Source organism: Ciconia boyciana, chromosome 3, assembly GCF_034638445.1.
Source record: "Ciconia boyciana chromosome 3, ASM3463844v1, whole genome shotgun sequence".
NCBI classification, from domain to species: Eukaryota; Metazoa; Chordata; class Aves; order Ciconiiformes; family Ciconiidae; genus Ciconia; species Ciconia boyciana.
The window spans coordinates 46,571,547-46,591,202 of record NC_132936.1 but is presented as its reverse complement, the minus strand read 5'-3'; the positions used below and the strand labels follow the sequence as shown (position 1 = coordinate 46,591,202).

The 19,656-nt window shown below is 36.7% G+C and overlaps 1 protein-coding gene across 3 annotated transcripts in view; it reads left to right on the top strand.

Annotated features, from left to right (window-relative positions):
* The window catches only part of PNISR (PNN interacting serine and arginine rich protein), a 29,706-nt gene extending 10,050 nt beyond the window's left edge, over window positions 1–19,656 (top strand). For 2 of the 3 annotated variants that reach the window (XM_072855547.1, XM_072855546.1), the window contains exons 2-12: window positions 2,894–3,012; window positions 4,255–4,440; window positions 7,492–7,715; window positions 9,391–9,577; window positions 9,842–10,032; window positions 10,646–10,783; window positions 11,825–11,924; window positions 12,647–12,700; window positions 13,993–14,163; window positions 16,819–17,920; window positions 18,159–19,656. In XM_072855547.1, coding sequence (XP_072711648.1) covers window positions 2,925–3,012; window positions 4,255–4,440; window positions 7,492–7,715; window positions 9,391–9,577; window positions 9,842–10,032; window positions 10,646–10,783; window positions 11,825–11,924; window positions 12,647–12,700; window positions 13,993–14,163; window positions 16,819–17,920; window positions 18,159–18,189 — 2,472 coding nt within the window. In that variant the 5' untranslated portion in view covers window positions 2,894–2,924 and the 3' untranslated portion in view covers window positions 18,190–19,656. The remainder of the gene's footprint in view (window positions 1–2,893; window positions 3,013–4,254; window positions 4,441–7,491; window positions 7,716–9,390; window positions 9,578–9,841; window positions 10,033–10,645; window positions 10,784–11,824; window positions 11,925–12,646; window positions 12,701–13,992; window positions 14,164–16,818; window positions 17,921–18,158) is intronic. The other variant, XM_072855548.1, reaches the window with a different exon arrangement.

Below are 19,656 nucleotides of genomic sequence, written 5' to 3'. Positions count from 1 at the left end.
ATAGTAAGGTAGTTGCTGTCTTGGGGGCAGGTTATACAGAGGAGGTTTGGAGGAATTTATTACCTTAGACGTTCTTACACTCCAAACTAGTGCTTCAGTTTGTCCATAGTGAGAGAATAAAGAAAAAAAGGCTAGAATACTAAACATCCTTTTCCATGAGAAACAGATAACCAATAAGTGTTTTAGCAGGTACAAAGGTTTATTGCAAGTTAATTGTTTTAGCTGGAGCATGTAAAAAAAAAAAAAATCCTGAATGTCCAAGATTTTAGGACAGAGATATAGCCAGTCCAATAAAAATAAATCTCATCTGATCCAGTCAAGTAAAAACTGTGTGTAGGAGGTTCCAATTCAGCTGAATTTGTAGAGGTGCTCTTAATATTGCTACACTTCCATAAGAGAAGTTGACAATTTCTTTAACTGTTTGAAAAATTGATTTTTTTTTTTTGGCATTCAGTTATATGCAAACCTGCCTCTTACATTATTGGTGGAACAATTTAATCTTCAAAATCTTTTGCTGAGTTTATTTTAGTGACATTTCACAAGCTTTTTCCAAGGTATTGTATATTTAGGTAAAAAAGTGATACCAGAATTACTGAAATACATTTTTATTATCACTAATGTGATTTAACAGCTGGAAACAAGGGAGCGGCACTGTGAGGCTGTGCAGTGCTTTGAAGGCTTGTGGTTATCTTGAACCACAATTGTTGAAACTTTGATTTAAGATGTAAAAAAGTTTATTTTGATAATTGAAAGCATTTGGATTCTGGATGGAAAGGTGAATTGAGGGGAGGAAGAAACAGTTACTTTTTTCTTACTTGAGGGTAAAAATAGTATGAGAAATTACTTTTTCATACTTTGTGTACGAAATATGTATATATGAGTACTTGGAGAGCTAGGAGTGGCAGGGCCAGCTTAAGTGTTGGATTAAGTGTGCATTAGCCACTTTTTTACTCTCAACTGGTGTAAGAAAGTTGACTTCCTAGGTAAAGATAAAAATGTTTAAAAAAAAAAAAACAAACCAACAACAAAAACCCCCCCAAAAAACCAAAAGGAGGACACTGTCTTCACCTACTATAAGTTTGAATATCATGAAGATACTGTGGAAAAGGAAAAAAACCAAATACTTAATTTGGCAAGAAAAGATTGTGAAAGTAGAAAAGTAAGTTTTGTTCGATACTCCCCCCTGTTCCCAAAGTTGATCTGGTCTTGTTTAAAGCCCCCAAAAATGCATTTGCAGCTGAATTTTTCTGAGCCATACATGTGTAGTTTTTGTACTGTCTTGAATGTAAGCAGTCTCAAAACAAAGGTGATCTCCAGTTTTTCAGATTAAAAATAAAATTTGACAGAAGTATGTAAACTGTGAGCTTGCATTCATCTCTACATGACCCAACACCCCACAATGTTATGTACAGCTTTTTTTGTTGTGCATTTTTGTAGCGTGATGCTCTCTTCCTTGCAATCATGCCATTATTCATATGAATGTGTAAGCACAAAGCACGAGATCCCTTTGCAAGCAGGACCCACTCTAATTGCTCTTCTTGTGTCTGCCGAAAGCCGGCTCTGTCTGTGGGGCTGCGTGCGTCCTGCTCAGTAAGAATGGTTGGGGTTATGTTCCTGGCTGGCCACCCGAGTGGGACTGGCTGCTTTGAGCTAGTTTCCTCTGAAGCAGGCAGGCTCTATTCATCTATTCTGTATTGCACTTGGCTGCGAGCGTCGACTAGGTCTTGTGTGCTGCTCCTGTGACCTCAGGGAATTAATTTTTCTCTGGTTCTTTTAAGTTTGGAGCATTTGAAATGGCCTACATGGATGATGCTTCTCTAGGATGAAATCAAGGATTGTGTGTTGAATGGCGTGAGGATATATTCATTGAGAGTGGAAAGCCTGTTGAGAAGTTGTTAACAGACTGGGAAGGGCAGAAGGAGTCGCGCTTGGTGCAGTCTTACCCGTACTGGCATTGGGAACAGTTCCTGGACTGAAGTGTTCCCAAAACTGTGCCCAGGCTTTGTCTTCAGAAGAGCTGTTTGGAGCAGTGTCGGTGGCTGCTCTCTGGTCCTCCACATGTAGCAGGTTAGGTGTACACAGGAGGTACAAATGACTGGAAGGAACTGGTATGCCATTATAGACATACCTACCTGGTAGACTGCTGTGCCTCACCAAATTCTTGCAAAGCTGGTCCTGGAGCTTCACTTAACGCAGGTTGTGGAGCTCCCATGCCATCAGGTCTTAGGGCTGCTGCTGCCTGCTCAGTGAGCATGTACAACACGGCACCAAAAAGTGTTTCTCGTGATTTTAAGGGACCATGTGGTAAATGTGCACTTATGCAGTGATTTTTTTTTTCTTTATCAGATTTGAAGGCATATATTATTTAGAGATTATAATGAGCCTGTACAATGCATAAAATGCATGTGGACACCGTCTTGTACCTGTACAGTTCTCCAGTGCAATCGTTAACAATGTGTTTTACCATTCGGTGACTTTCCTTTGTCTTGCTTAACAGCCTTGCATGACACTTGTGTAGAAAACTACGCATCTTTTCCCTAAGAAACAGGCAACGATATCATTTAAGTAATGTCATGTATATTTTGACTTAGTTTAAATTGCATTTATTGTCAGATGAGTTCTTGTCTTACAAACTTGGCTTATCTCTCCTTGAACGTCATTTTGTAGTTAATTTCTTTGCGAAAATACAGAGAAAGCATACTAGGCTTCTGAAATCTTACAGTAATATTTTCAGATATTACTCTAAAGGATGAACCATTTCCTCCATCTTAAAATATTAAGCCAGCATTGCTTCAGCTTGCTTTGCAAGGCTTAACTATATCTGCAGTTATGTAAGTTTCAGTTATGTGATATTTCGTGGGCATCTATTTAAACATACAACTATTATTTTTAGTTGAAATATAGACTATATAAAGACTTAAAAGATGTGGGATCAAGGTGGACAACCTTGGCAGCAATGGCCTTTGAACCAACAGCAGTGGATGCAGTCATTTCAGCACCAGCAAGATCCAAGTAAGTATATAGAAAGCTTTGTCGATTGATTTATTTTTAATCTGTTGTCATTTGAATTTTTGAATCTTTGTTACAGAGCATGATTGATAGTTGGTTTTTTGTAGCTGCTTTCAAGATAATACATTTATGATGCTTTTCTGAACAACTAGAAAAAATAAAAAACATACATTGATTCCAAATGTTTTGACATATTTTGCATATTAAATATTAACTAACAGGGAAGCAACCTGAGTTATCCTGAACAAATTATCAACATTTACCAGTCATACAGATCAACATTGAGACCTCATGTACTTTTACAGAATCTGTATCCCTGTCAGCCAAGCTGAATAATTTATTTGAGAAAATCTGCTTTTTATTCAGTGCCTGTGTGGCAGAAGTACTAATGCAGATGTATACACAGAAAAACTCTCATGGGAAGATTAGTATGATATTTGTTTTAGGTTACAGCAGTGATGATCATGATCCTGTTTGGATTTTTTTTTTTCCCTACCAAAAACCCCCCCATTTTAAACAATAGAACATAATATACCTTAAATTGAGAGGGAGGTCACAACAAAGTATCAAGAGAAATACAGAAATGGATAAAGAAAGTGGAGGCGTGTATTTAATACTCGGGCAGAGTGATCAAGCACACTGGTTTTACATTGCTTTCTGTCACTTCAATTTCTGTGACTTCACTAGAGAGATTTCCTGACTTGATAATGAGCAGAAGACATACTAGTGTCCTCATCTGAGAGTGCAATTTATTTACTTACTGTTAGGAATAGTAAAGAAAAAAATGGGGGAGATAACTATAATATAAAATAGCATTCCAGAAATCAGGGGTTATACAAAGTGAATACATTGCAAAATGTAGTTTTCTAACTGTGTATCTTTCTTACATTTAATTTTCATGAATTTAGAATTTAGGGCTATATATATTTATTTCTGATATCAAAATTAGTTCACTTATGAAAAAAAGTGTATTACTATCACCCATTCAGTGCTAATGTGAACCTAAACTGCCTTATGGCATTTTGAACACATGCAGAGAAACTACTTCAGCAAGTATGTATACTTTGACATTTGCTTTCAGTTTGTTTTACTGTACACTGTGAATAAGTTTTAATGATGCTTATGGTACTTGCTGAAGGTAAACGTTGCCCATTTCTCTTGAGCAATGAGACATGTAATTGAGAAACAGTGTTAAACTTCAGACATGCGAATACTAACCTTTTAAATTTCCTCTGTTTATTTTAGGCCAGATTGACTGGGCTGCATTAGCTCAAGCATGGATTGCTCAGCGAGAAGCCTCAGGGCAACAGAGTGTAGTGGAACAACAAGGAATGATGCCAAACGGACAGGATATATCAGGAATAGAGTCTGGTCCAAACAACCATAGTAATTTTCAGGGGGATCCCAACTTCAACAGAATGTGGCAGCCAGGTTTGTCTTCCTTCTCATTCATTCCTTTTTTTCATGTAATGACATTTTATTTTTGTCAGACATTTTTTGGTGTGAATATGCCCTGTCTCTCAGGTTTCAAGATTCAAAACTACCAGTAGCATCAACTGAGTATCACAGCTGCTACTTTCCAGTCAGGTGTTCCACAAAATGGGTAACAGCACAGACACAAAGGTCTGATAACACAACTCAGTAATCTCTATATAGAATAAATAAATCGGTTTTATAATATACATATGCAAAAGATTTGTTCTGTCCCTGAAAGTTGTAGAAAGATAAAGTGTGAATTGCAGTTATATATTTATTTCCCTGGATCTTATTCTTACATCTTATGTGTTTTGTTGCTTATCCCACTGCACTAGGAACAGCAGCACTGAAAGCAACAGGACGCCTCAGAATTAAAGGGCATCTGTTGCCCTCTCCTGTAGTGTAATACCTGCTTCTGGCATGATCTTGACATGTAGAATGAATTCACAATATACCTGGCAGATGCTGGCTTTAAGTGTCTTAAAATCTTGAAAAAGGAGATGAGCAAAATTCTGTGTGTAAAATATGTTTTTATTACATGTTTCATGGACTTAGTATTTCCCCTTTTTGACTTAGGTATCTGATTGTCATCTGCGTAATTTTTCGGTTATTGTAAGTTAAAGTTGGTTGAACACTTCTGTTAGGATTGATTATTTTCAGTTCTTTATAACTTCCTCAAAATTTCAGTTTTGGCCAAAAATTCATTTTCTTTCTAAAACATCATAAAATAACACTGGCAATAAGCATGGGGTAGAGATTGGGTATTTCTGGCTAAGAATTTTTCTGAAGTTGTTTTCTGAAAGGTTTGTTATGTCACCACACTATAATGCAATTTGAAATGTGTGAGCAAGGTAGTTAGTAAGCTTGCATGCATGCCTTCTGTTGTCTTGGTGAAAACCACACTTCTTGCTCAATTCTGTTAATGATTGAGAGAATAACACCTCCAGTTTTCACTGTGACTATTCAAATTTGTTTAAGTGCAATGTTTAATAAAAGTAGGCTTAAAATTTCATTGGCAGTTCTTACATGTGCATAACAAAAGGGAGGTAGCCATCAGGCTTCACTTAAGTTTCACCTACCTGCCCTGGGCTATAAGTTATTGTAGCCACACGTAAGAATTCTAACTTTACTATGTGGCAGTACATAGAGTGTATTCTAGCTGTATTTCTCTATAGTAAGTAGAGGTTTTCACAGAAATATTGTGTCATTATTGGACAACTTTGTTTTTCATATGATCCTGTGGTGGTGAGTTCTTCCTCCTATGCTTTTTCATCTGTGAGGTGAAAGAGAATAATATCTTCAGTGGTAGTTTTTGCAAATAGTCACAGAATGGTAAAAGTGAGGAAGACATTTCACTGATAATTATGAATGTGTGACGCCCAAGCTCACCCAGAAAAAGCAGAACAGGAAAACATCTTAGATCTAGGAGTGAGAATAATGTGACACCTTTTGTTAACGGGAAACAATGTGCCAATGCATTTTGTTATCATTGGGTAGATCATTCAAAGAATACGTTGTTTTCCCAGTTTTTTGGGACACTGATAAAGATTGTGCTGATGCAGATACGACTCGGCTTCCCTTAGTTTAGGCAATGTCATTCTTAATGTGTAAAAGTAGTCACAGCAGACAAACTATATCATAGCATGCATGGCTAGCCAAAGTTCTCTTCATCTATTTACTCTGTTTCTACAAAGCGTCATCTTTCTCCATATCCTTCCAAGTTTCTTTTTGGATCCAAAAGTCCTTTATGTGCTACTAATAAAAAAGCAGAATGGCAATCTAAAAACCAACTGCATAACTAGCAGACAATTAATTTTGAAGGGATTCATGTTCCACAAGTGAAAACAGCATCTGTTGTATGCGACTTGCAAGCTTTCAAGTCAGTTGACTTGAAGTAAACTGGGCGTTTAAATAGTGTCAAATGTTAACACATACATTTATGAACAGTAACTCTTGTAAGCTGTACTTAAAGGATAAAGGATTCTGTCCCTTAGAATACTTTAGGAGTATTGACTCTGGAAAGAGATTTGATTACATCAGCTAAACATGACCTACCAGGGTGACAGTGAGAGTGAAAGGAGTGATATAATCCTTGAACAAACAACAAAAAAAGAACAACCAAGTAGAAAAACTATGTTAACCCTTTTTAGTTGCTACAGTAAAGGATCCAGTTATGATGCAGATGAGAAGGACAGTAAAAATTAGACAAATGGAAAGAATTATTAAAGGACTGGATGGAAGGTAGGAGTTAACCTAAGAGGCTAGATATTAATTCTGTTACTGGTGAAAGTTACAAGGTAGCTCTGTCGCTATCTGTAAATCTGTATAGCGGACATAATTTTTAGACTGACTTCCTAAGAAGACAAAGCTTATGGCCACATGAGCTATTAATTCATTCCTTAAGCCCTTTTCACTCTGTTAGCCAATTGTAACTTATGTTTGAGAGCTTATGACTGTAGCTGATGCTGGGACCTCTGCTAGATATTGGCGAATCCAGGGAATCATCCATTATCAAGACACAACGCTTTGGAAAGCGCGTTTCAGTGGTTCTGCTGCTCACAAAACCATTTGCTTTCCATAATAGGTCTTTTAAGTCTATTATGCAAAGGAATAAAATAGCTCATTACTTTGAAAGCTGAAACAACTTCGAAATAGAGAGGTAGGAACAGTTCTTTAACAGTTTACACAATTTCGAAGTGCTATGGTGGATTCAGTATCACTGGAAATTTATAAAAATTTACAGCGTCTCTGTGTCCATCCAGTTCTGCCCCCCCCCCCCCCCCCCCGCCATGTTTTAGTTCAGCTACACCTATTTCTGTTTCCTTCATTTAGTTGATGAACTTATTGAGACGGTATAATACAGTCTGTAGATTGATGATTCTTCATAACTTTTATCATCTGCATTGCTTTGAGGAACCTTGTGATAAATACAAGAACACTGAGTGATTGGTGACTCATATAAATCATACTAACTTGGTATTGAATTGTATTCTAAATCCTAAACAGAATGGGGAATGCCTCACCAACCCCCTCACCCACCTCCAGATCAGCAGTGGATGACTCCAACCCCAGGTCAAATGGAAATTGTTCCTCCATCTGAAGACAGCAACAGTCAGGACAGTGGGGAATTTGCTCCTGACAACAGACATGTATTTAACCAGAACAATCACAACTTTGGGGGACCTCCCGATAACTTTGCAATGGGGCCAGTGAACCAGTTTGACTATCAGGTGAAACATATTTGTTGCTTTAATATTGTAGACGCGCAGAGTCCCTTCCGTGGATGTGTTCCTCTAATATCATCTAGCGGCGACTTTCATTCTTCAGTTCTGCAAACATCTACAGAATCTGTTATCTGCTAAGATACATTTTTACCAAATACTTTACAGAAGAGACTTTAGAGTTTTCAGTTCTGTTCTGAGGCCAAAGGTGGTTTTTTTTTTTCTATACTAGTAATGAGAAATGGCTGTTGTCTGCAATATTAAAATGAATCACTGTGTTCCAGTATATAACTTAACATTATGTAGTTTTGTGTTTAAAAAAAAAAAAAAAAAGAGGAGGAGGAAAAAAGTTCAGAAATATATACTTAAATACACTAGATAATGTACCATAGGGAACAGTCCTGTATTTGCAGGGAGATAGACTGGATGATCCATTGATCTTTTCCGTATCTATCTACTGTGATTCTTTGAATAAACAATGGTATTTCTAAAAAATCCACATCCAATTTTTTCTTCATTCTGGCATATAAGTTGCATAGCATAATAAATCTGTAGGTGGTTTTAGCACTAATAATAGCAGGGGGCATTGCACAAATCTTTAAACACAAAGAAGTTTTGGATCTTTCCCCTATTTTCAGTACTTTTCTTTCAAAACTCTTGATATAAAAGACAAACTGTACCTGTTAAAACACCTACCTCCTGTTCATAAACAAACCCAAGGGAAGATGGGCAGAAATGTGTTTCTGTCTTCTGGCCTACTTTTCTCTATTATTAAATTATCTTGTTCAGCAATATTGTTAGGAAGTGAACCAGTATTTTCAAATACACTAGTTTATTGTAATTTCCTTTGTTTACTATTGTGGGACCAACTCTTAAAATTAATTTCTCCAAGTACTACAGAAAACTTGTTTTGCAGTGAATAACAGAGGGATGCTTGGCCTGAAGTTGTAGTGGAAGAGTGCTTCTACCACTAGTGACTTAAATAGATAGTCAATAGAATAAAAATATATTTGATGCTATAACTTTCTTCCTAAACACTCTCCTCTTAAATAGTTTCATTAGGCATTTCTGGGCAGCAAATATTAAAACAAAAAACCCCTCATGTATGCCTCAAGACTTGTGACTTTTGGATTGTGTACAGCTTGCTCAGAACCCAGGGTCTGTACTAAATTCACATATTTATGCATTTAATATTTTAATCAGCCATACTAATAACATCCGTGAATGATTACTGGAAAGTGCACAGTGCAAAATTATTTTGTAATAAAAGCTTGAACTTTTCATTTTTGTCCTCATGTTGTAGTTACAAGGAAAGACTGCTAACATAGCTAGACTTCTAAACCTTCATTTTGTATACTGTTCATTTAACTGCATGCTCTGATGATAAGCTGGCAAGGAACTGCTGGAGATAGATGGTGATTATAGGGCTTAATGTTTAGCACAATATGAAAGGAGATTGGTTGAAGCCCTTTCAGCTTCATTAGTATCCCTGCTTAAATCTAAGTTTACTCATTAAATATTTAAGGAAAACTTGTTTCTTGGGGACTACAGAAAAAGAGATTGAGATATCTCAGTAGCCTAGAAATCGTGGATTCCTACTTGCATGGATTTCTGTAGACCGACTTGCGCACATGCTGTATTTAGTGTTACATGTGAAGAAAAATAAACTGCATTACTCTTTCAGCATGGGGCTGCTTTTGGTCCACCTCAAGGTGGATTTCATCCACCTTACTGGCAGCCAGGACCACCAGGGCCGCCAGGTCCACCAGCACCTCCTGCACCTCCTCAAAATCGAAGGGAAAGACCCTCATTCAGAGACCGACAGCGTTCACCTATTGCGATGCCTGTGAAGCAGGAGCCTCCACAGATTGGTACATGTTAACCACTCCTTAATGAAAAAACATAAAAGCTGTGTTTTGAAAAGAATTGCAAAATTTGAAGATTTTTTTTTTTTTCCATAAAGTAAAAAAGAAGGGAACGAAAAAGCTATTGCAAATGGTTTTTTCCCCACAATCAGATGTGTGGCTTGTTTGGATCGGGGTGGAGGGTTTGCTGCTTTGTTCTTGGGGTTTTTTTTCTTTTTGGGGGGGAAGGTTTTTTTCTGTCTTACAAAACTGTAAACCTTGCTTATGTAGATGCTGTGAAGCGTAGAACTCTGCCTGCCTGGATTCGTGAGGGCCTGGAAAAGATGGAACGAGAAAAACAGAAAAAATTGGAAAAAGAGAGGATGGAGCAGCAACGTTCTCAGATGTCTAAAAAAGAAAAAAAGGAAAGTGAGGAGGCGGAAGAAGGGGATGGCCCACGGTTACCTCAGAAGAGTAAATTTGTAAGTAGAAGGGTTTGCTTTTTGCTCAGGTTTGTATTTCCTGAAAGGTATCAACTTTTTGGTCTCTTCAAAAGAGAGACTGTGTATTCCTGGTTATCTCTTTGTTTCTGTTGCTTAAAGTAAAGTTAAGCTGCTGCTTTGTTGATATTTACTTGGTGTTTTGAAGTTGTTAATGTCTGAGAGGTAAAAGTATATTATTTGATCTGTAGTAGTAAAGAAACAACATTGAAATCGGGCTTTTTTCTTTTCTGTATTTTGGGAACGTACATGGTCTTTGAAGGTTTGAATTCTAAATCACTAGCTGAGCAAATTCAGATACCTGTATTTGCGAAATTGAGCCCATTTAGGAAGCCTTGTGTTGCCTTAACTTTAGCAGTTACCTCGTTTGTTTGCAGTTCTGAGTATGGCAGTGAACTGACAACTATATATTTACTTATGTTGTGTGGGTAGAGAGGTACCGGCATGTTTATTAGGAGGGGAGAAAAGAAATAGAGTTTTATGATAACTGTAATACACATTTCAGTACAAAGTAAATCAAGTTGACTATCATAAATAGAAACTAATGAGATTTACATCTAAGTTTTTCCTGAAATGTATGATGCTGTTCTTGTAGGACAGTGATGAGGAAGATGAAGAAGCTGAAAACACAGAAGCTGTAAGCGTTGGGAAAATCAGCAGGAGTCCATCCCCGGCTCCTCAAGAGGAGCAAAGTGAACCAGAAATGACAGAAGAAGAAAAGGAGTATCAAATGGTATTAATAATGGAGTTCTCACTAAGTATTTCTGTCTGTTTGCTCATATTTTTTGGGCATAGCGAAGTAAAACACTTTTTCACTGCCTGATACTGTCAATAGAGGTATAGCACATATCATACAGTAAAGCAGGGTTATATTTGCATGTCTCTGTATAATGCTGTCTTTCTCATATAGGCAAGGATATAGGTTATATAACTAAGATTTAGTACGATAGTGAAAGAATGTAATGACCGTAATCTTTACCTCGATCATTACTAATTCTGTGGTTTGGCTTAACTTGTCACATTCCTGAAAACTTTTAATGATTAAATGCACTCTCCTGAAATCTATGCTTCAACCTCAGTTCCTGTGAAAGGGAATTTAAGAAATGTATTCTTGCAAGGAAGTGCTAGAAACCTAAGTCCTAGACCAGCTACAATTTCACTGCGTCTGCAGAAACTCTGTTCTTTGAAATCATAGTTGTATGCTAATTGTACAACTGAAACCTTGTTAATGAAGGCCCTGAATTCTAAAAAGTTTGATGAATGTATTTTTGTAAAGCACGTGTCCAGACTGAGCAGCTTGGAGAACTAGCTACCAACATTTCAATTTTTGTAGTGAATATGTAATAATAAAATCCTATATAAGTAACCTCTGATGATTTTTGCAGGATTGGGGTCAGTGAGGCAGCATACCAGACAGAAATGTGCTCTTTACTTTTTAAAAGAATAAATGGGATCAGTTTAAGTACATTTCTGATGTACATATGAATTTGTTGTATTGTCTTTGACATTAGGAATCAGTGCCTTGGATAGCTGTGTAAGACGTGGATACAGTTCGCAGTCAAAATACAAACTGTTCTGAAAGTTTTGGAATCAGGTCAAATTTAAACAGTTTCAGACTTAATGTTTTTAAGTCATGGCTGTTGAAAGAAATCATTAAATGTGCAGGAGAGTATTTTCATAGCCGTCAGAAGCAGTGAAGCTCTATGGATATCATTTGAATGCAGCACTTATTCAAGAGGTTTTAGCCTTTAATTGTATATACAATTTTCTTCAGATGATGCTGACAAAAATGCTGCTGACAGAGATTCTCTTAGATGTCACAAATGAAGAAATTTATTATGTGGCCAAAGATGTTCACCGTAAAGCAACTAAAGGTATGCCAGTTCTTTTTTTTCTTTTTTTTTTTTTTTTTAGTTTCTTCTATGAATATTCTATATTTGCATGTCTCTAGAACATTTAACCTCCATAGTTATCCCCCAAGAACAATTCCAGTATAATGCATCCAACTTGGTAGAGTTCAAATCCAGTAACCATGTACTGTTGTCCTGTGCAGTGTATTGTGAGTTACTTCAGTTATTCCATTTCTTTCATACAATTCATTTATTTAGTTAAAATGGTACCTATGTGTCAGTGGCTCTTGAGTTGTAGCTGTTTCTTAATGCTATCATCTTTACCTCAAGTTCTTAGCTGTTCAGAAGTGAAAAGAGACGAACTTTGAGTCCTCAATTAGTAATTCATTTGCTTTCACTATTAACATGTATTGTACTTACATAACAGATTTTTTTAACATAACTGAGTTAATCTAAATATGTAACTACTGAAACTTGAAAATTATGTGCAGATGCTGTAACTTGGGAAGTGATTTATGAGTATATATTTGTTTTTTTCTGTTCACTATTAATTTGCAGTTAAATTCTAAATCTTCGTGGTCAGAAAATCTAGAATTGGTTTTAAATGGATGATGCGTTTTTAATGTTTCTTCTCTCCCTCCAAAGAACAGCAATAGTAGTAGATTTAACAATACCATAGACTCATGACTATGAAATCGTGGCTATTTGTGTTAACATGTTGTTCCTGTTGTTGATGTGATACAAAGCTCCTGCAAAACAGCTGGCACAGTCCAGTGCACTGGCTTCCCTCACTGGACTCGGTAAGTATGTTCCTTATTTTTGAGAGGGCTTAAAGGGGGAGTTTCACTCTTGCCTTGCGTTTCTAGAAATTGCGTTTTGAAACTAGATTTTAATTGCCCAGGAGTATGGGTCACTTTCCGATAACTTTATCATTATCAGCACCTTTGTTTGTTCCACAGGTGATCCTACTGATGTAAGTGGGATGGTTTTTGGAGTAAAGGACTAGTCAGTGTGAGTTAGTGTATGAGAATCTTGCCCTAACTTTTAAAATACATACAAACTTTAGATAAATTTACTTTTCAAAGTATGATTGTTTCAGAAGCACGCTGCAGTCTTCAGAGAATACTGTTTTATATTTTTCTCCTATTTTCATCCATCCAAACAAGAAGGGGAAGTTGATAGAGTAATGTGGAAGTCTATAAATAAAAATATTATAATCTTTGGAATTATTATTTTATTGAAAAGCTACATAAGCACAGAGGCTCCCATATCATATATTACCAGAAACAACACAGGAAAAAGATATTGAAATTCCAGCTTGAGACACAACAGCAAAAGATCTTTCCCAACGTGCTTTTTATCATCTGAAACATACTACAGCAGTGTCAGTGATCAGTTATGTATTCGTTATGTGGAATTCCAATGAATTAGATTGAATGTTATCATCACAAGTATTCACGTGTTTTAAAGCTAACTCAATAAAGATCATAAGAACCTCAGACTGAAAGAAAGTAAAATATCTCCATGTCAGATGTTTAAATTGACTTTATCTTTCTTATCAGTCCAGTAGTTATTAATATCTCTAGGGGAGAAGAAAGTCCATTTTTGTTCCATCTCCGTACCTGTCAAAGTGCAGTGTTTTCTAAATCAATATAGAAAAATTGTTATGGCATTCAGAATTTCTGTAGCCTTGGACTATGGAGGCGGCTGAAGTCATTTCAGAGATGTCTTCTGGGAAAGGTCCCAGGCATTTTCTGTCCGGTTGCTGATACAGAGGCAGGCACTGTTACAATCTCTGCAGGGAGCTTTTTTGCCCTTCCATACAATGGAAAAAGTACCGTGATCACAGTGGTTGCTTGCTGAAAATAGACAAGCTGTTCCAGAAGGAGTAGAACCAGACAGTGAGCATCAATGCAGATATGGGGTCCTTGATCCCACCAGTCAAAGAACATTGGCACTTACCAGAATAAAGTGACTTCTTCAGAGAAGAGGAAGTGAAGGAAGGGCAATGTTACTCTCCTCTTTGCCCCACAGAAATATTAAGAACAAAGCTTAATCTTTCCTCGTGATAGACTGGACTTTATGCACGCAGGTGGACTGGGTGGTTATGGATCAGGAGACAGTGAAGATGAGAGGAGTGACAGAGGCTCTGAATCATCTGATACTGATGATGAGGAATTACGACACAGAATCAGGCAAAAACAGGAAGCCTTTTGGAGAAAAGAGAGAGAACAGCAACTACTACTAGAAAAACAGCTAGAAGGTAAATCATATAATGTCTTCTTACTATGCTGCTCTATATGGAGTTTACTACTTAGTATATGCAAACTAGTGGGAGAAAAAACGCATTTTAAGCCAAAAAATATGAAGCCAAATTTGGAAATAATGTTCTTCAATTAAAAAGTTTTAACCAAAAAGATGTTTGAGCTACTTGATCAAAATGGGGTTTACTTCTTTTCTTTCTAATAAGGAAAAAAAATCCATGTAGTGTTTCCCATAAACTATTCTACTTCAGTGTTAAAAGAGCAGACATGGTGCATATATATCTATATGCTATAGATATTATACTATATAAATAATAGTATTGCTGTCTAAAAATGCATGTGTGTATAATGTGTATTTTAAAAATTATTAGTATCTCAGTTGCGACTGGGGGATAAATTTCACCTTTCTGCACCAGACTGCAGTTTATATAAACTTGATTTCTTAAAGTTGTATACTCTTAAGCATATGAAGCACATGTCATGTCATCTGAAAAACTTGCTTTTCTGTTACATAACCTTGAGCGGTGCGCCTTTCAGAACATGCAGTGGGAGGCTGCAGTTTCTTTGAACTCACTGTTCTCAGTCATAGTTGAAGTTTGTTTCCATATGCTGCATCTTCATAAATGGATTTTTATACCTAATACCGGGGAAAGATTATTGAACCCAGTCAGTTCACACTTAGCCTCTGAGAAGGTGGCAGGCTTGATTTAAAAAAAAATAAATAAAAAAATCTGTGATTTACTTCTGCTTCTCCATACAAGGTAAGGTTTGTCCTTTTGTACCAATAATGTAGGTCAAAAGGGTATCACAGTCACCTTGCACTGCTGAAGAGCAGTCTAGATCAACAGATGAATACAATGGTAAGAAGTCATGATGTAAGTTCATAAGCTGCAGGAGAAAAAAAGTGCTATTACGATAGCATACTTTTTTCTTATTTTAAGATGGATTATTTCCTCCTTTTTATTTTAAAGGCCTAGAAATAAGACATATGGATCCCTTAATAAAAGGCTGAACTAGCTAAACTTCTGGTTTCCTTAATATTCCTGTGTCTTTCTGAGTGTTTTAAGATTTATGCATAAAAAGACAGCTGTGTGGAGAATGACTGAGTGGTGGCCTATGACCTCTGTCTTCCTAGTGCAGGAAGCCAGATGTCAGCCTGGGGACATCTCCGTGGGGCTATTTACGGAAATATAAATCTAGAGTAAAGAAGCTGATTCTATACATCCAAAATACTGAAGAATACTAAAGGCAGGGTCTCATTTGTAGTGGCATTTAGGAAAGACAGAAGATTTCTAATATACAATACAGCATCTTCTAACATACACTGGCTTCTGCCTGTATTACCTAATCACTCGGGGACCAGACGGAATTGTTTTCTGGGTTAGATTTGACCATCAGTTGCCATTTGGATCACTCTGGGTTTCTGGATGCAGTTTTATTCCCTAAGTTAATTCAGGAACCAATGGCCCACATCAGAAGGCCATTTTTTGGTGAAAAATGTTACGTCAGCTGTTTTTTCCGGGTTCAGTTTAAAATGGGAAGGGGAGATAAACTTGGCCAGTGATGCAAAGGATCCTAGGTTGAATAGAAATAAGTTAAACTTTTTTGAAGTTGGAAACCTCTGGAAAATGCTCTGAGGGTCTGAATTTCTTCATTTTGCCATATGAAAATCTTGACCTGATGCTCAATATATTACTTTCAAGAAGTGTATTTTTAATTCTTCTGTTGTCATCTTACCATGCTTATAGTGTTTGCTGACTACCAAGCTTACATATAATCTCAACTGACTAACTTTTTATTTTGCAAGAACTTCACCATCTGACTGTATTAAATGCCATGGTCTTAACTTTTGAGCTGAGTCTTAAGCAAAGAATTATTTAAAAGTCTCCTTTTTATGCTATTGCTCCCTCCCTTGGAATTCATTGGCTATAAAACCTATTAAAAACAAGGAAAAATGTAAATTGCTTGTACTAGTTGGCATTTAGGACTAATCTAAGTTATCCTTGGAAAATGCCATAAACCCGATATTTTCTTCAAAAAACAAACATGCATCACTATAGCGGAAGGTACTCCTCTAAGACTTTTTTGGGTAGCGAGGCCTACAAACCATACAGGTACAGCCAGTGTTGTTCGGAGGTTGAGAGGCCACCCATGCACTGTGTGGGAAATACAGCTTCTTCAGACCAGCAAGTGATTATTCAAACCCAGATGAGCGGGGCTGGAGTGAAGGCAGGAAGTGTAGGTACCATAAGAGGAGGGCTGTAGGAAGGAGAAGGGGAGACTCAGGTGTGTCAAAAGGTTGCAGGAGGAAAAAGTATGTATGTGTAGATGAATTCAGGAGTTCTGGTGCTCCAGGATACTTGTTTGAGAACTTCGTCTTAAAACCACTGAAACATGAAATAACATCAAGGACTTTTAAAAGTGTCTGGGTTGTACACTATTTCTTTTAAACCAGGAGAACAACTTTTCTACAATTGTGAAAAAAGAAAATAACAAGTTGTTTGGTAGGTAGTTGGTATGGTGGCAGACAGTGTATTAATTATAAGTATTATGAAAGGTGCTTGGAAATTTGGTTTTGCCAAAAGTAACAGTATGGAAATTATTGATGTATTACTCCAAATTAATTGCATTTTTCTTTTGTATACTTTTTTCAGAAGAAAAGCTACAAAGTGAAAAAGTTTCAAAAGAGATGAATGAATTTATCAACAAAGAACAAAATAGTAACTCAGCATCACAGGAGGCAAAAGAACTTGAAGCAGATATGGTTCATGAAAAGAAAAGATCTCCAAATGCAATTGCACCTGATATAGAACTCAAAAAAGAGGGTAAAGAGAGGACAGGAAGGAGTGGATCAAGAAGCTCTAGCAGTGGTAGCACTAGCAGCAATAGCAGAAGCAGTAGCAGTAGCAGCACTGTATCTAGTTCATCCTATAGCACCAGCTCAGGTAGTAGTCGCAGCTCTTCACGTTCTTCCTCTCCTAAAAGGAAGAAGAGACACAGTCGCAGTAGGACGCCTTCACATAAAGTTAGGCGCAGTAGAAGCCGGAGTTACTCCCACAGAAATAGGAGAGAGAGGAGTAGGAGCAGGGAGAAAATAAGGGAAAGGAGAAGATCTAGTAGAAATCGCAGTGCTGAAAGAGGGGAGAGGCGAAGAAATCGGAGTCCTTCGAGAGAGAGAAGCTGGGATAGACGTAGAAGTAGTAGCCGTTCAAGGGACAGACGAGCTAACCGTGCGAGCCGCAGCAGAAGCAGGGATAGACGTAAAACTGAAGACCAGCGTAGAAGCCCTACTGGAAGTAGGCACAAACATAAAAGTGAGGGTAAAGATCAAGAAAGGAAGAAGGAGCAGGGTGGAGGTGTAGACAAAGACAGAAAAAAGAACAGAGAAAGGGAGAGAGATCAGGAAAAAAGAAAAGATAAGCCCAAAAAAGAGGAAAAAGAAAGTAAGGCTGGCAATCATGACGACAGTAGATTAAAGAGAAAAAGAGACAGCGAAAGAACTTTCTCTCGCAGTGATTCAATATGTGTGAAAATAATAAGACAGGATTCCAGACAAGAAAGCAAAAAAATTTCTACCAAAGATAGCAAAAAACGGTCAGGCTCCGAATCTAGTGCAAGGAGTAGTTCTGAATCACCAGGAAGCAGTAAAGAAAAGAAGGCTAAGAAATCGAAGCATATTCGGTCATGCTCCATGGAGAAATCTCAAAGGTCTGGTAAGAAGGCAAGCCGCAAACACAAGTCTAAGTCACGATCAAGGTAGTATACTTTTTAAGTATTTTGTCTGACTTTTTTTTATTTTTTGATATTCGTCTTCATGTGTACGGCATATGAACTTTTTTAATGAAGTATGGCATTTATTAAATTTTTTGTCTTAGGCAAAGTAACTTTGGAAAATCTTTTAAAAGTATTAATTACTAAGCCTAAAGTGTGTGTGGGTTTGGGGGTCTTTTATTTTTTCCAATTAACTTTTTCCCCCTTTTCCTTTATTTTTCAGATCAACAACTCCTCTTCGTCGTAAACGCTGAGGAATTTATGGCACCAGTGCTATGACGTTTAAAAATTCCATGAGTTATAAAAGGCTTGTCTCATTATAGAGGCACATTGTGGCTATGTAGGTGAAACCAGAATCCTTTTTTTATCTGTAAATAGGTGTATTTTTTCCAAATGCTGCTCAGAATTAAATACCTAATAGGATTTCTTTGTATTACATTTTTTCAAGAACGGTAGTGCTTATTAAGAATATAAACCAGGCCATTCTCTTTCAGCTGTAATGTTCTTAAAATTACTATTGAATGTACTGTGATGTCAATAAAGCTCTTTAGTTCATTTTTTGTTTAAAATTCTTGCACCTGAATTTTGTGTTAAACTGTAGAAAGTACTTTTAAAAAAAAAAAGGCAGCTTTTTTCGGTATAACAAATTTTTAAAGTACTTGAAAAAGATTTTAACGTAAAACACTTGTCAAAATATGTAATCCATGGACATGATGAGATTAGTCTATTGGGGGGGTGCGGAAGAACAAAGAAAAGACATCTTATTTTTTCTTTAGATATGTGTAATAGATTTTTAATAACCTTTTTACTTGGACTAGCAAGTAATATATGCTGTGTGTGTAAGATATGGGTCACTGTAATACAAGCTATACTTAAACAGACTGAACCCCATTAGGAATATGTGTGACTAACTGATCTTGTGTGACAGTGTTGAGCTCTGGAACTATATTCCTCACCCAGTTTTCAGAGAGAATTTTCTGGATGTTCAGGGATATTACAGGAACAAGACTCAGAATTTTAGATGTTTTTATGGAATACATTTAAAATGGCACTCAGTACACATTAGAAAACTGACCATAGGTTAACTTTACATTTTGGCACATGCATTAAGTGTGTAGTAAACATTAAAGCTGGTTATTTTTGTTAGTGTTATGAGAATTGTGATTCCTGTAAAGCTAATACATTGATTAGACAGCAATGTAACTAAATTTTTGTTTTTAATATCACCATAAAGTGAAAGAGGTCACTGATTACCTCCTCTTTCAGGAAATGAACTATTGCTGTTAGCAATAAGAGTGTGAAATAATACTAGTTAAAAAAAAAAAAAAAAACAAAAAACCACAACACTACACACCCTAGGCCAGTGACTGTTACAGAAGAACATTCATTCAGGAAAAGATTGGAGATCTGTGCCTAGAAGGTCTGGTATGATACCAATTGTGAAAAAGATAAAAGGCTTAACATCAAAGTAAGATCTCTTTGATGGCTGTATCTTCTAAGAAAAGAAAATACTAGTACAGGCAACTTGCAAAGCATGTCTTCATGAACAGATTAATCCATTTAACTAAAATTAGAATTCAGCTATGCAGCATTTTTGCCAGTGTAATTTTTTTCATAAATTAGATGCAGAAGTAGACTGCTTCAGTGCAAAGAATCACATTTTACCTATACGTTTATTAAGCAAGCTAACGGCTGGTGAATACATGCATGTTTATCAAAAC